Here is a 17,390-nt window from a genome sequence, read left to right as displayed (position 1 = left end):
CCAGTTAATTTGCTGTGAGAATACTTTGGACTTTCATAAAAGAGCCAACTGTTTGGTCATTTTCTTTTCAATTTTCAGAACTGCTGAATTTCATAAATTTAGTGTTTGCGGTTGTTAGTAATAGATAAGCATAAGTCTTTCATATTGGGTGAATGTTCTTGTGAGTGCACAGCTCCATGGGATATAGAAGTTCATAGAGAAAAATGTTATTTCTCAGGAACATTACCTTTTAGAAGATTTTAAGGTAATTCTAAGATTTGTGACAAATTCAATTGAAATTCTATAAGAAAATTGTGCTTATAGCAAGCCATTTCATTTTTTAACTCTAGAACCTGTAAAAATATATTGCCATTATACTTAGTAATTATACCCTTTCAATGGAGAAGTTTAAATAAAGCTGTTCAAAGTAGTATGCAGCCATTGTAAATTTGTAAATTTGTTTGAAGACAGTTGAGGGGAGACAGACATAAAAATTAACAGAACAGGCCCTCCCTGGTGGCACAGCGGGTTAAAGCACAGCACTAAGAAACTTAAGCCACTTCCGCATGAGTTCGATCCCCGCCTACCCTGGAGGTGACCACGTGGCGTGGCAGACCTCTCCTGACCCGCCCACTGCTCCCCTCAGCAGTGTACTTTGTCTATCTGCCTGTTCTGCTCCCCACTGTGTCCCTGGTGAATTCTCTCACCCTCCGCATCTCTGGTCTGTACCCCAGTTCTGTATGAATAAATAAATAAATCTTAAAAAAAAAATTAACAGAACAGGCAGTGAGTAGACTGGTTATTTACGACTCCAGATTAAAGACAGATTATGGAAGTAGAAATGGGAAGAAAGCATATTAGATTACCAGACTTTTAAAAAGTCTCTTGCCTTTACTCTTTTGTACTTCTTTGAAATAAAACATCTATGTAAGATCCACATACATAAAGTTATGTGACATATTTGCATGTAGTTAAAATATAGAAAACTGAATGAACAAGTATTTACATAGATGAGTCAGTGTTTAATTTAGGTGCTTTACCTTTAAAAAAGGACAATTCAAAATTTTATTTCTCTTTGGTAGTTTCTTTAAAAACTTATTTTAAAATATATACAAGTGATATGGTCAAAGGATTTACATTTAATTATCCTGGAGGATTTGAAATTTAAATTAGAAATAACGTAGTACTTCTACTGCAATGTTAGTCAAAACTAAGAATTTAAATTTCTGTTATAAAAATCATCTAGTTTTTATTGAATTTGGAAACATGTACATCTGGCTATTTAAGCATTCAATAATTTGTTATGAATTTTAATCCTGTTGAAAGCCTATATGTAAGTATTAGGTTTATACCACATCTGGGGAAATAGATTCTTACTAAACTTGCAAATACATTCATTTTTTATTGTATTCTGGCTTGATCCCTTTACAATGTTTTCATGTAGTGTTAAAACATATAAAATGTATAAGATACAATATAACAAATATATAAGAATACAGTGATACCGATATTAAAGTCAATATGACTTATTAATTACTTACTATCTACTGCATATTAGACAGAATTTATATTAACACAATATTTCTTTCTCCTTTATTTGCCTTTATAATGTCTACCAGATATTTATTCCATATTATTTCCTAACAAAAGGAAGCATTAGTTGTAAAACACATTCTAAGATCACATTTACTCTGAATTGACTGACTTTATTTTTGAAATTAATACATAGAATGTTTAAGAACTGAAATTATCAGTCTTTTCTGTTTACTTGGCTTTAAAGTTTTAGCAAGGTAACTACTTTCTTAAAATTGGGGAAGTTATGAATTTAGTCTACACGATGACCTTTAAAATATGTCTCTGTACGTTTTTTATTTTAAAATTCGCCATTCATTAAAATTTAGATTGTGACCATCTAAAATTGATTTCCCCATCAGAAAATATATGAATAAATGATGTAATAATTCTGATTGAGAGAGGTAAATGTTCTCTGAGGTGATGTAACAATATGTTTAATCTTAAGTTGACAGTGTTTTTAAAATAATTTCTAAAGCCTTCTGTAGTTGATTTAAGACCAGATTATTAAACCACAGAAACTTGGATAAGTTTGTTGTTTAGTTTATTGGCTTTTTAACTTGCCTTAGTTCATTTAAAGCTTTCTGAATCTGTTGGGTGGATCAATAGTTTTGTTGATTTGATAGCATATATCTTTCCATTTTGAGACTTCCACCATATTCCTCTTCTCTTCTCTGGTTTAGATTTTGCTCTCATTTTGTTATATTTACCATTGAGATGGTTTTCTCCACAAACATCATGCCACCACCAGCCTCCTAAAAATGATAGATATGCAACTTAATGGATACAAACTCATATGCAGTTACTGTTAGTGTATTTCCCATGAGTCTGTCTTCCTGTCTTATCAATATCACAGTGTTGTAGATGCATGCATCCCAATTTTAAATATTCTGTGTAAGTCTCATGGATAGCATTTAAAATAAAATATCTGAGGGAGACTAGAAGTAGAAAAAATTAGTAGAACTAGAATCAAATTAACAATTATGTTAAGGAATTTTTACCTATAGAGAAGATATTTGTAGAGTCAAATTTTAAAGTTGATATTGTAGTTATCAATTAATATATCCAGAAGATATCTTGAAGACATGAAAAAAATAAAGTATTGATATTTGAAAAGGGTACCTGAATAACTTTCCATACAGTTGACGTGTCCTTTTGCTTTGTGATCCCAAGTAGAAAATTCCAAGTCTTTGTGTTGTGGAAGCACATTGGGGAAATTACCAGTAATCTCAACAAGGTGTAACCTATAATTGGTTGCTTGATTTCCCAAGTGAAAAGAATATTCAATGTAGTAAGTATTGTCTTTCCAGTCTTCTAGCTCAACTCGTAAAATGTAATTAGATTGTTTCACAATGGAGTATATCTTCTCCAGGCCCAACCAAAATTCTCCTGAGAAGAAGGGTTGTAAAGATAATGTATATTGTTAACCACATATTATATACTGGCATTTTTTTTTTTCAGTGTGATTTAAGTAAATGAATTGTTCATTTTCAAATCCCTTGGGTACTTAAGACTTTTAAAAAATATTTCTTGTTAAAACAATTTAATCAAGTATAGTTATATGTAGATACATATATGTGTTGAAAATATTAGGCCTGCCTACAATCTGTTTATCCTTTCTAAAATGCATATTCTGAGGCAAATTCACTTGAAAAACATAGTAGGATGTGATAGAAATGTTTTGTTTTGGTTATCGGTATATTATCTCATTCCTAGGTTCTTGTACTGGATTCAGTGTTTATTGTTTATTCACAACCAGTATATGATCAAGAGATCTATTAACTATTCCCAGAGATTTAGATAATAGCAATGTAATTTTCATTGAATATAGTCTTGGTCTTTGAGTTGCTTATTGTAAATGTAAATGTTGTAAATGTTGTAAAGGTGGGAACAAGCATTTTAAATGAAGGATTGTAGTTTTTATTTTAGCTAAAAAATTAAGTTACTTTTATTTAAAATACATTTTTTATTATAATTATAAATAAATACAAGTAAATTTCTCTTTATATTTTTTTATTTAGGGAAAAATTCAATTTTTTTCTTACTGCTGTTGAATTACTATAAGACTTATTTTAAGGATTGCAAGTTCAAATAATTTGCTTTCTTATAGAAATAAATGAATACTTTAGCCTTAACTAAGTCTTTTACTTTTGGTTTATAGTCACATTTAGAAGAAAATTTGGGGCTACAAAATATATTACTGAAAATACCTTTTGGGATTTATTTGGTAGTTTGAATACAAAATTTAATAAATACTCAAGTATACTGAATGTTTACAGGTTTAGTATAATAGCGGTTATTTTCCACTTTATAACATAAGCACTTTTATATCATTCATGGATTTTATAATATGCTTCTTGGATTTTAAACCTGTTACTTGCTTTTTTTTTTAATTTATAAAAATTTATTTATTTATGCATACAGAACTGGGGTACAGGCCAGTGGTGCAGGAGCGGTGAGAGGCTTCACAGGAGACAAAGTGGGGAGTAGAACAGGCAGATGGAGGAAGTACACTGCTGAGGGGAGCAGCAGGCGGGTCAGTAGTGGTCTGCCTCGCCAGGTAGATCACCTTCACTTCCCAGGGTAGGGATTGAATTCATACTGAAGTGAATTCTTAGTGCTGTGCTTTAAATCCTGTGCCACCAGGGAGAGCCCCAAATTTGATTGTTTTAAATCTTACTTTGTGATCTGCATTGAGTTAAACTTGCTTACACCCATTTATTTTATTTATACTGGATAATATTTAAATATTTGGAATCTAAACATTTTATGTGATTTTTCTATTTCCTGTCCCTTTCAACATCTAAATTAATTAATATCTAAAATGTTAATAAGAAAGTAGAGTGGTAAAGGATGGTTTTTCTTTGTAGTTTACTTTTAACAACTTAATATCATTTAATCAAAATTCTCTTTAATTATGTTAATTATAAGCCATCAGATTATATTCTGATAAATATAATTAAGACATGAATTGTGACACTTAAATATAATTCAAATAAAGACACTTGTAATAAATGTAATTACTAACAAATGTGTAATTATTTGTTTAGTAAGTTCTATGAAGTCTGGGATTATTTCTCTGAATTTAGTTTTGCATTTTAATGCTGTGCATAATATTTAAAACACTTTAAAATTAATGAATGAATCACTGAGTGAAGTCACCTTACCATCAAGCTTCCCAAAACCATACTTGTAGTTTTCCCAGGTTTCATTGAAGTTTTGGAATCCATCTGTTCGTTGTTGAATTAATGTCCATGAACTGCCTGAATATATTGAATGAAATTTTGTGTTTTTATTGGTTTCTGCTCACAGGTAACAAAATACTTCAATTAATTTGTCTTAATAAACTTATTGACTATAGTTACTTCAGGTTATTATGGAAAATGATAGAGAATAGTGAGTGTATGTGTGTGTGTGTGTGTGTGTGTATGAGAAATATAAGTAATATTATATCCTTACAACTATTATATGTTTCATCATATGTATTCAGAATAAAGATAACAGGATTTGTCTTACTAATTGGTAGTGACTTGAAGTACCAACTGTCCATTTTCCCCATAAGCTAACTTTACCTGATTTAACTTCACAGTAGACATTAAAAGCTTCATGGTTGGTGGGCCTAATGGAGTAGATGCCACTTGTATGTTCACCTCTGTTATAAATGGCGGTGCAATCCATAGGAATGTCTAGGATCAACAAAATGTTATTACATAACACATCTAAGAATGGTATCTATTGGCGCTCAAGATTTTACTTGACACTGGTATTGCCATGTTGTCTTAAGCTTATTTGACACTGGTATTGCAATGTTGTCTTAAGCTTATTTCAATAATGATTACTGAGAAGATAGTTTATGCTAAGACATTTTTATTAGATAGCATGCAAAGAATATAAAAATACAACTAACCTGATTTAATTTTTATAAAAAAGTGATAAAATGAGAGTTTTAAACATTTGTTTTACCAGTATAAAAGAATATACATAAAATACCACAAATGAAATATTAGTATATTGCTGATACATGACAGCTATATTCCACAGATATATGTGGAAAGAATGAATGTACATGGAAGTGAACACATTTTTTTTCTGCATGAAATTAATAAAAATAAATGTTTTGAAAGTATATCATTTTGTTGAAGTTTGGTTGAAATGGATACTGGTTAGTAACAGTATTGTTATTTTTATGAAAAATTTCAAGCAAACAGGAAAATAGAAATTAACATAATTTTTCTTTTTATTTTCAATAATTGTTAATGCTTTGTCATATGTGTTTAGAAACAGACATACACAAACATGCATTTTACAAATATATGACTCTTCAACTCCTTAGATATCGATCATGCATTTCTTAAACATGATTTTCTGACACAATTGCAATGCCACCATTACATCAATACAGTTGATCCTTAAATAACCAGGATGGGATGTAGTGTAGAACAGTAGAAAATTCATGTGTAACTTTTGATTCTCAAAAAACTTCAACTATAACTGTACTTTGTATCTGTGGGGGTGATTTGTTTTTGTATCTCCTACATCCCCCTATGGATACCAATATCCATGGATGCACAAATCTCTTACAGTCAGCCCTCCCTATTCATGTATTCACATCTATAAATTCTTCATTGAATTCATGGATTCAGAAGTTGCAAGCATGGAGGTCTAACTGTTGGGAAAAACACCACCTCTAAGTAGATGTGCACATCTTAAATCTTGTTCAAAGGTCATGTATAAATCTATATTATTATCTAGTCGGTATTCATATTTTCCTGCTTCTCTTATGAATATGTTCTATAGGGTTAAAAAAATATCAGGGTTCAATTTTGGTTGACAAGTTATATTTGGTGAATTTGTCTATTCTTTTGGTCTAGAAGAGGCCCTGAGAAAAAGGATTTTGGATGGAATTATCAAAGAAGTAGAATTTGGTGGTAAATAGCTTCGGAAGGAAACATACCAAATGATCTTACCATCATGTTCTACATTATTTGTTTCATTCAAATGAAGAGCAGGGGTAGTTCTTGGTGCTCTTGGTTTAGAAGAGAGAGAATTCTCTGTGGGTTCTTGAGTACCAGTTCTTCTTAGCTGATAAAAGGACACAAATCTACATTTAATAATGGCATTAAATATACAGTTTGACAGCCTAAGTGAGTATATGAAAAGTACAACTTGTATGCATCTTTTAATTCAAAATATTATTTTCATATATCAATAATAAATTGCTGCTTAAATTGTGTATTTTATTCTTAAAATGCTTACTCAGGCATTTATTTAATGAGTTCAAAAAAAATAAAGAGGAAAATGCAAAAATCAGATTGGTTAAAGATCAGAGCAAGACCAAAAGCAGAGTCTACTTTGCTTAGAATATTTTTATGTATAAATTTACATTTTCATATCCTATTACATGTATATTCTTATGAATAGAATGTTAGCGTGTTGCTATTGTATTCAGTAACATAGACAGATTTTAAATTTAATGACACTCATATATTCTGATATTCAAGACTGACACAAAATACCCAGTTCATAATTTGCCAGAGACTTGATAATTTTAACATGTAGACTTATCTGGAGGTAACAAATTATTAGGTTTATTTGCTCTCAACATGTTCAAAATTGTTTAGCAACAACACATTTATTTAATGTGTACTGGTTTACAGTATATTGATTGGTAACTTTTCTTACTGATGTTTGAGCTAAGAGGAAAATATGTAATATCTTATAGCACTACTGTTAGTATAATGACTTTTCCTAGGATCTAATTCATAGGAATTTGTTGTAAAGTTTGTTACTGGGTATTACTCCTTTTTAAGAAGCATCAGTAATTAAAGTAACTTTTAGATTTTTGTTTTCTTAATTTAAATTTGAAATAGTTGGATTAGGTAATCTAACATTTCTTTTTTCTCTGAAATTCATTATTTTGAATTCTTCATACAGTTATTATTAGACAAAATGTGTTTTATTTTATAATGGTGAATTTCCCAACTGTGAACAGGTTTATTACATCATAAAAGCTTTAGTAAAAAATAATTTAGAAAAGTTTTATTAGTAGAAAATTATGGAAATCAAAAGTAGTTGGCAAAAATCCCTTTTGGACAAATACTGAAAATAACCTACTAAGCTATGAGCTGTCAGTAAAAAATAACCTTCTAAAATTGTAGGTCATAAAATTCATGTTTGTTTGATAATAATTAACATAATTTTGGGGAACTTTTTCTACAAGTTTCTCTGAATGTTTTATTTTTTTGAATTCTCTTGAATGGAATTTTGAATATTATTAATATTTCTGGATTAGGGTACTATATATTGGAATGCTTGCATCTGATAAGCTTACTTATGAAAAGAATTCTCCCTTTCTCATTTAGCCAGTTGTTTACATTGCAGATTAATTATATTTTTTGGTGTTGTACTTTTAATTATCTAGCTCTCAGTTTGCAATAATAATAATAATTAAACAACAAGTTTTTATTAAGAAATACATGCTGAATATGACATTACCTTTATTAATTCAACATGTTTATTGACTGCCTGCTGTGTATCAGACAGTGTTCTTTATTCTGGGGTATAGTATAGTAGTAAATATGATGGATGAACCTCCTGAATTTATGGAGGTTGCATTTTAGTGCAAGAATAGAGAAATAACTTAATTTCATATTTAATTAGATACATGTGTTAATGAAAAAAAAAAAAAAGAAATAATGAAGGAGGTAGTTTTCAAGCTTGGGAACAGAAGATTGTAATTTTGATGATGTGACCTAGAAAGACTTTGTTGGAAATTTGATAAAGACTTTATATTTAATAAAGACTTAAAGTGAATGAAAGAGTGGGCAAAGCGTAAACCTAGAGCATTCCAATAAAGGGAAAAAACAAGGACAAAGGCCCGGAAATGCAGCATGTTTGATATATTTAAGTGATTAGGTCAGTGTGACTAGACTAAAGGAGATGAAATCATTTGAGATAATATGTCAGGTCATCTTGGGTTTTATGCACATGAGTGTGATGGGAAATTATTCTGTGATTTTGAGCTAAGAGACATAAGATCTAATTTAAATTTTAATGGAATCACTTCAGCTGCTTTACTGAGGATATACTTTATATGAATTAATTCTTTTTTGTCTCACAACAATCTTGTAAAATAGCTTTTGTTATTATCATTATAGAGTAAGGAAATGGAAAGACATGGGTTAAGTAATTTATTCAAGGTCACAGAAATTTTACAGAGTCAAGATTCAAATCCAAGTACTTTATTAGCTTCAGAGCCCACAGTCTAAACAACCATGTTGTATAATCCTTTTACTTGCTGTCCAATTTAAATATTCTAAATATTTTTAGGGTCCAATGTTTTCATGAACCTAACTTTCATGTAAAAGATTGGACATATTATTAAAATAATGACTTACCTGATTTTCTATTTCTTTTATTTGACTGTGCTGTTGGTTTAATTGTCTGTATTGTTCTTCCACAGTCTGCAGAAGGTCTTTGATGTTGTTATCTTGCTGTTGTACAAAAGTCTGGATATAGATTTTAGATTGGTTAGGTTTTATTTCTTCCCTTTTGATTAAATTAAACCTTGTTATTTCCCATGCCTTTTGCAATCTACTTTTTAAAAAACTAATAGTGGATTAAAAAAGTGGATACTTTTTAATCAGTGGTAATCATTTTTTCCTGTCTGCCTTTTTCAAATATCATATACTTTTCATGTTTCATTTAAAATATCTCAAAAGTCAGATTTTCTGGACTTATTACCTTAATTGCATAAAATAACCAGTGTTTTAAAATAAATAAATCCATTTTCTGTATTCTCTTATCCATTTTAAAAATGGACAGATAGTTTCAAGGCTATATTCCTGTAATTAACCATTTGCAGTATGATTATGTTTTAATGTTCTATATATTTTTTTATTTGACAATTTCATATGAATATAAAATTTAGTTGTCTTCATATGACAATTAATGTAAGGTAAGGTAATGTAAGGTAAGGTAAACAACAACCAGTGTGAAATTGTAATGGGAAGTTGTATTTTCTGGAGACTTTATTAACCTAGATAGAAATACAGTATTTCAACAGCATAACAAAAGAATTAAAATAGCATGCCTTAGATATTTTTTAAGAATAACCATTGAAAACATAATTGTGAACTTTATTTAGTTTCTACTTACTTTAAGTGAAGTTACTTCTGGATGTTCCTGAATTTCAGGTTGATTTTTAATTAAGTTAGTTAATTGTTCCTCCAAATATCTCACTTTTTGTTGCAGTAGAATTTTTTCTTCTAGAAGGCTTTCAAGTTTTGAGTTGAGCTCAAGTGACATATTCTTCACTTCTTCATTTTTGACCTGAAGCTTGGATGTAGTTCTTCTAAGTTCCTTTTCTTCTTCTTTGATTTCATTGGCTTGCAGTGATAAGTCATAAAAAGACTGATCAAATATGTTGAGTTTTTGAAATATGTCATTAATTTGGCCTTTAGTTTTATGGACAAAATCTTTAAGACCATGTCCCAGCTGAAGGAGGCCATTGGCTAAAATTTTTACATCATCTAACATAGCAAATCTTGATTTTGGCTCTGGAGATATAGAATCAAATGATAAATAATCTTGATCAATTTTAGAAGAAAAAACTAGAGGAGCAATTAAAAGAAAAAGTTTAATCGTGTACATTTTGATCCAAATTATTCAATTTCAGGCAATTTGGGATTAGTTTTCTCCTCTAGCCAACTTAGATTTCTAAACTCTATATATACCACTATTTGCCACATAAACCAGTGAAGTTGGCAGGTAAATACAGTTAATCATTAAGCTGTGTAAACTTGTACAGTGGTAACCTTTCACACTGAGTTAGATCAATGAAATGAAAGAAATGAATAACTGACTTAGTAGGTAATATGAAATTGTTATAGTATTTAACTTTGCTATATTATACACTGTACTTTCAGGGTTGTGAGAGATACCAGTTTTCAGAAGCTCGTTTAATTTGTCATGATTTTGAAAGAAATTGACAAGTAAAAATCAAACTCTTGACTAATAAATCCATCATTCATAAATTGGTGACTTAAGTATGTATTTCTCAAATTGTATTTTAGTATTTTTGATAATATGACCCATTCTCATAAATATCTCTGTGAAGCCACCTTCTTTGAGATTAATGCCTTCAATGCTGCATTTTCATGGTAGTCTGTGTAACTAATTAATGAATGTATGTTCCTTATTTTGTCATAGTGATTATTTGTTGGCATGTCTTTTTGCTTCATATTACCTATTTGTATATTTTACTAAAATTCCATATATTATAAGTATTATTAAAAGGGGTTTTCTTCCTTTCTCCATTATATTCCATGTTTCTGTGTTCTGGCCTTTTTTCCATTTGCCCATTAAGGGACCAATAGTTACATGTTCTTCTAAGGTCACATCAGAATTAAATCTTAAACACTCCCCTGGCCAGAAACTACCCATCATTGTTTTTTCTGAAGTTTGTGAGCCTGATAATAATTTTGGTATATAATTTTAACAACACTAACAATAGTTTTTTTTTTTTTTTTAAGATTTATTTATTTGTGCATACAGAACTGGGGCACAGGCCAGAGATATGGAGGGTGAGAGGCTTCACCAGAGACAGAGCGGGGAGCAGAACAGGCAGATCGATGAAGTACACTGCTGAGGGGAGCAGCGGGCAGGTCAGGAGAGGTTTGCCACACCATGTGGTCACCTCCGGGGCAGGCGGGAATTGAACTCATGCTGAAGCGGCTTTAGATTTTCAATGCTGTGCTTCAACCCGCTGCGCCACCAGGGAGGGCCCAACAATAGTATTTTTAAAAATGAATTTTTCACTGTGCTTCTAGTTTAGTGTTAAAAGGAAAAATACTAAATGTGCCAGTTAAATTTTTTAAATGTTCTAATTAAGTTGAAGATTCATATTATGAATATTTAGAGAATAATAAACCCTATAAAATGCCTTATCTTGACAAATAATATGGTGAAATTGTTGCATATGGTCTCTGGAATCAAGACTACAGTCTGCATTCTAAGACTAGCTCTATCTGTCTAACCTTGGACAAGTTAATACCCCCATACCTTAGTCTCCTTATTTGTAAAGTTGGAGTAGTTTTAGTACATACTTCATAGGGTTATGATAATCAAAAAAAGTTATTTACATAAAGTACTTAAAAAGTGTCTGGTATATAGAAAGTACTCAGAATATTAGTTATTATAGCTCATGAAACAACCTCCTGTTCAGTGTGTTTATATAGTCAATCTTAACTTCGTTATTTTTCATAAAGGCATTGTGGGAGAAATATGATATAATACATTTTAGTTTAAATTGTAAATTGTGAAGTAAAACTTTATGAAGTGAATCATTTCCAGTTTTCTGTTCTTAGAATTGTCTCTTCCTGGTAGATAGGAAAAATCTTTCTTTTGATAATTTAAGATGAAGGGCTTTTTAGAGAAATAGTTAAAGCAGAGTTAGTATGCCAGAGAGATTAAAAGTATGATAATAAAATCAAACTGTCTGAATTGGAATCCTGCCTCTGTTATTCTGTGATCCTTGGTCAAATTACTTAGCTTTTCTGAACTTCTGTTTGTTAAGTGGTAAGATAAGACAGACCTTAAAGACTGTATACAGTTTAATATTTATGAAACAATTCAGATACTGCCCAGTATCTGAAACTTTGTAGTGTTATATGTTAACTGTTTCTTTTTGATATTAGAGACAATACATTTATGTCCATACAGTAATATTTCTTTGGTGAATATGACTTAATCTCATATTAAGTAAATAGAAATTGGCAAGTTTTGCTGGAACATAGGTTTTCTGAGTTTTGATCTCTTGTACCTCTTTAGCAATTATGTCTTTTGATTAGCCTTTGTATACTTTTTATACATGTCTGTTACAGAACTGTATAAATACTTATATTTGTAACAGTTAAAGAATGGAAGTAAATAAGAATATAGGGTTACTTCCACTACTGGAGAAGAACTATAAAAACAAGAAAACCAATTTTTTAGTTTCATCTGACCTTTAACCACTAGTACATTTTGTGGAATTATGAAGGTGTATGTTGAACTGAAGAGGATTTTGAAGTTTTCTCCCCATTTATTTAAAGGGAAAAGTTGGTGTGATCATTGGTCACGAAGGGCATATTTCGAAACTTCTCTTAACTGTCTGCTTTTCTGACTTTCAACTATTGACCCTGATATTTCAACTACCTTCTAGTTTTGGGGGAATTGAGATGGGTCAGCTTCTCTTTGCTTTTCTATATAAGCTGATTATTAGCAAGATCTCTATCTGTTTTTTAATTAAATTCCTTACCAAACTTTCATAGAATCTCTTAACATGATAAAGAAACAGTACATGTTTATTGAATGAATAAAAGAATGATAGCACCATAATAATGGAATTTTCCAAGCATAAGATTTGGGTGTAGTATATACTCACCTTTTTGGTACAGGAGATTCATTTTGGAGAAGGAATTTTGAAAAGTAACACATTCTACTACATGAAAGCAACTGGATGCTAATACTGAAGAGAGGCAGTATGAGGGACTTTCATGCTTTTTGGTTACTGTAAGAGAATGTTAATGTTTCTTGAATGCTTTACTATAAATTCCTCACATGTAACAGTAACCGATAGGTTAGAGGTATATGGCTTATTCTGAATAGAAATATGTGGATATTTTTTTCTTGACACGTCATTGAATATCATTAAAGTTTATAATTTATTTAATTAAAAGCTGTGGGAGAGTGTCAACATGGGAAAATGTAATGAAAGTAGTAATCCTGTAAAGAATTTTATATCTACCTTTTGATGCTTGTGTTTCAGTACAAATTGTCAAACACAACCTAATCTTTGCTTGAATTTGTGCCCATTTAAATAGAACCCTGATCAGATATAATAAGTAATGTTATAAAAATTATAAGTTTCATGGCAAATAAAATAAGAAACTAAACAAAATTAGGTCATAGTCAAAGGTTTTGTTTCTCAGAACTAAAATACAAACTTCTTACTGCATAGAATTGTAGGACATTTAGAAGCCTTGTTTAAATTCCAAGCAAAGCAAAGTCCTTTATCCTCCCCCAGATTATGCAATCTTATGAGGATATGATTTCCAAATAAAACACAAGGCATTTGTTCTTTTGAATATATTGGCCTTTTAATTTGTTGTTTTTTAACTGTGATAATTTGTTTTTAAATTAATATTTTTGGTAGAAACAGTCTGAAACTAATTGAGAAAATTTGAAAAAAAAGATTTATTTCTTTATGTATACAGAATTGGGGTATATAGGCCAGAGGTGCAGGGGTGGTGAGAGGATTCACCAGAGACAGAGTGAGGAGGCAGAACAGGAAGATTGACAAAGTACACTGCTAAGGGAAGCAGCAGGCAGACAGGAGAGGTCTGCTGCACCTTGTTGATCACCTCTGGGGCTAGGGATAGAACTTGGATCTAACTAGCACTGAAGCAGCTGTGGCTAGCTCACTGTGCTAGGTCAAGAACACGTTTATAAATAGAAATGTTTATATTAACTAAAGAATAATGCAAGAGTGATATATTTGCTTTCTTTTGTCTTTGTGCAGAACAATATTGTTTGGATAGAACATAGTGTGTTTAAGAAATAAAATTTTAGAAGTATATTTTATTTAATCTACTATATCAAAAATTGCCAGTTCAACATAATGGCCAATATAAATGATATTTGGTATGTTTGTTCAGTCTTCTAAATATGGTGTATATTTTAAACTTACAGCTTATATTTTTTAGAACAGGTATACATAAAATACTCAGTAGTCATATTAGGCAATTTAATTGAATAATGCAGATCTGGAATATGAATAACCTTTGAAGAAATATTTATCTTTCTTGTTCACTATTAGTGCAAATTAAAATTTTCGTGGTGAAAGCACTTACTGTGGAATTTCAGATAATTCAAAAATGTGAAAAAAAAATTCTGATTCCTCTTGTTAACTTCTTAGTGTTGATCAGACAGATTCCTGGGATGACTAGCTATGCAAATAGGTTCGTATTATATACAGGAACAACTTGAAGGTAATGTAACTTGGTTCCAGACTAATGCAATATTGCTAATATTATAATAAAGAGTTAATAATTTTTTTTTGCTCCCAGTGCGTATAATTTATGCTATATCGTAGTCTATTAAGTGTACATTAGCAGTATGTCTGAAAATTACTGTATTTTTAAAAAATGTCAACCAATATCTGAGGGCTCAGTAAGTCATAATCCTTTTCTGGTGGAAGATCTTACCTTACTATTGACTGTTCACTGGAAAGGTAGTGGTTGCTGAACTTTGGAGTGACTAGCAATTTCTTAAAGTAAGGCACCAAGAAGTTTGCTGGATTTATGGATGCTTTGTTTAACAAAATATCTCTGGTAACATGCAATGCTATTTGATACCATCTACCCATATTGATAATAGAATTGCTTTCAAAATTGGAGTTCGTCTTCTTGAACCCTGCTGCTGCTTTATCAACTAAGTTTATGTAATATTCTGTATCCTTAGTTGTCATTTAAAGAATGTTCACAGCATTTTCTTTCTTGAGTGCTTCCTCTCCTCATCCATAAAAAACAATGCCTCATTTAAGTTTTATCATGAGATTGCAGCAAATCAGTCACATTTTCAGGCTCCACTTTCAATTCTAATTTTCTTGGTATTTCCAATATATCTGCATTTACTTCTGCACTGAGGCCTTAAAGGTTTCAAAGTTATCCATAAGAGTTAGAATTAACTTCTTCCAAATTCCTTGTAATATTTGTGTTTTGTCCTCCTCCCATGAATCTTTACTGTCTTACTGGCTTCTAGAGTGGTGAATTTTTCTCAGAAAGTTTTTAATTAACTTTGTCACTATTTGTGGCAGTGAGAGTGTTATGAATTGGATTTCTTAGACAATAAGACTTTAAATGACTTAGTTTGATGTATCAGTTGTGTTCTCTTTTGTTTTCTTGCTGTTGGGAATGGGTCCCTAAAGTGCCCCCAAATCTCCTAATTGCCCCCAAAACAGATGAATGAATCAAGAAGTTGTGGTTTATAGACACAACGTAAAATTTGGACCCTCGCTGCTCACCAGATGAGGACATAGCACTGCAAGCTAGTCACAACTGCTTCAGTGCCATTTGATTCTGTCTCACTTGCTGCTCCTCTCCTTGTTGGTGTCTCTGGTGAATCCTCTCACTGTCCCTGCACCTCTGGTCTGTACACCAGTTCTGTATGCATAAATAAATAAATCTTTTTTTTTTTTAAGATTTATTTTATTTATTCATACAGAACTGGGGTACAGGCCAGAGATGCAGAGGGTGAGAGGATTCACCAGAGACAGAGCGGGAGCAGAACAGGCAGATCGACGAAGTACACTGCTGAGGGGAGCAGTGGGCGGGTCAGGAGAGGTCTGCCTCGCCATGTGGTCGCCTCCGGGGCAGGCGGGAATCGAACTCATGCTGAAGTGGCTTTAGTTTCTTAGTGCAGTGCTTTAACCCGCTGCGCCACCAGGGAGGGCCCAATAAATAAATCTTTTAAAAAAATTACTTAGTGATCAAAAAAAAAAAAAAAGATATACCATTTGTGGCTTATTGGATGGAGCTGAAAGAGAAGATGCTATGTGAAATAAGCCAGAAGGAGAAAGAAAAATATTAGATGGTGTCACTAATATGGGGAATATAAAGTAACTATATTAAGGTCAGATGAAGACAAGCATAAAAAGTAACCCTTGATTGCAGGTCACAGAACTAAAGCACCAAAGAGGGGAGAGGGAAGTAAGAACAAGCGCAACAGGCTATAGTGGTGGACTATGGGTGATTTGGGGGGTAATAACTGATGGGGGGTATCCAAATAATACTTTAATTAAAACTTAGAGTATAACTGTAATGTATTGAATCCTATCAAATGTTTCATTTTTTAGTTTATACATGATGTTAAAAAACAGATGTCATTGATCTCTTTAATAAGATTGTAATTCACTCATTGATAATTTTCAAAATTAGTCAATAACAGAAAAGAATCAAGCATTACTCCTGTCTCTCATCTAAGAAGAACACAATCTTTAAAGAGGTATTCCAACTATTAAATAAACAAGAGTAGAATATTACCTTTTGCTTATTACCCTTAATAATATTACCCTTAATATTACAGAGAACTATGGTATAGATCATTAATGTGCACTAATTGCACAAAAAGAGAAACATTTTCCTCCTGATAGGACTCAGATCATTTTTCAAGTTACTATGCCTAAAACCAACTCATTGTATCCTAGATCCAATTCTCAATTTACCAAAATGCAGAATGTGTTGCATATCATTAGAGGGATGTAACCAGTAAAATCTAGCTTCTGGAAAACCCTATACAAAAATAATGTAGTTTCTTAAGCAAATATATTGCAGAGGTAGATGATGAAAAGACACCCCCAGGCAGCAGTGTACTTACCCCTTCCCCCCCATAGCATCTGTGCAGCGCTCTAAGACTACATTGTTTTGAAATAGTCTATTTATAGGCTTTTCTATTCCATTAGGCTTTTTGTTCCTGAGTACCAGGGAATTGCTATTTAATCTTCCTTTGTTTACCTGTTGCACAATAGTTCCCTGACATTTGGTGCAGAATCAATAAGTATTTCTTGTTCAAATTTTATTTGCTAACTTCAGTGGCTAATCGGTCACAGTTATCTTTTGTCTCCCCCCCCCATTACAACTGAAATCTCTTGTTAAACCCAATGTGCTGGTTATTTCTTTTTATGTTAACGAATTCTGCTGTATATTGTCCTTTTGGAATTCCATAGTAGTTCTTATTAGTTTAACTGATCTAGTTTTGATAAACAATGTCTGCCTGCCTGCCTGCCTGCCTGCCTGCCT

The 17,390-nt window shown here is 31.5% G+C and overlaps 2 protein-coding genes across 9 annotated transcripts in view; one reads left to right on the top strand and one right to left on the bottom strand.

Annotated features, from left to right (window-relative positions):
• DOCK7 (dedicator of cytokinesis 7) overlaps positions 1-17,390 on the top strand; it is a 150,543-nt gene that overhangs the window by 49,856 nt on the left and 83,297 nt on the right. The window lies entirely within an intron of this gene.
• Positions 1,935-10,284, bottom strand: ANGPTL3 (angiopoietin-like 3). The gene is made up of 7 exons (XM_004679065.1): positions 9,709-10,284; positions 8,949-9,059; positions 6,519-6,633; positions 5,124-5,237; positions 4,719-4,814; positions 2,674-2,940; positions 1,935-2,306 (listed from the first exon to the last, which is right to left on the bottom strand). The coding sequence occupies exons 1-7, from the start codon at positions 10,201-10,203 to the stop codon at positions 2,122-2,124; spliced, it is 1,383 nt and encodes a 460-aa protein (XP_004679122.1). The 5' UTR covers positions 10,204-10,284; the 3' UTR covers positions 1,935-2,121.

Source organism: Condylura cristata, unplaced genomic scaffold (assembly GCF_000260355.1).
Source record: "Condylura cristata isolate star-nosed mole 26May11 unplaced genomic scaffold, ConCri1.0 scaffold00008, whole genome shotgun sequence".
NCBI classification, from domain to species: domain Eukaryota; kingdom Metazoa; phylum Chordata; class Mammalia; order Eulipotyphla; family Talpidae; genus Condylura; species Condylura cristata.
Note: the sequence above shows the minus strand (reverse complement) of the source record. Positions and strands in the feature narration are given on the sequence as shown.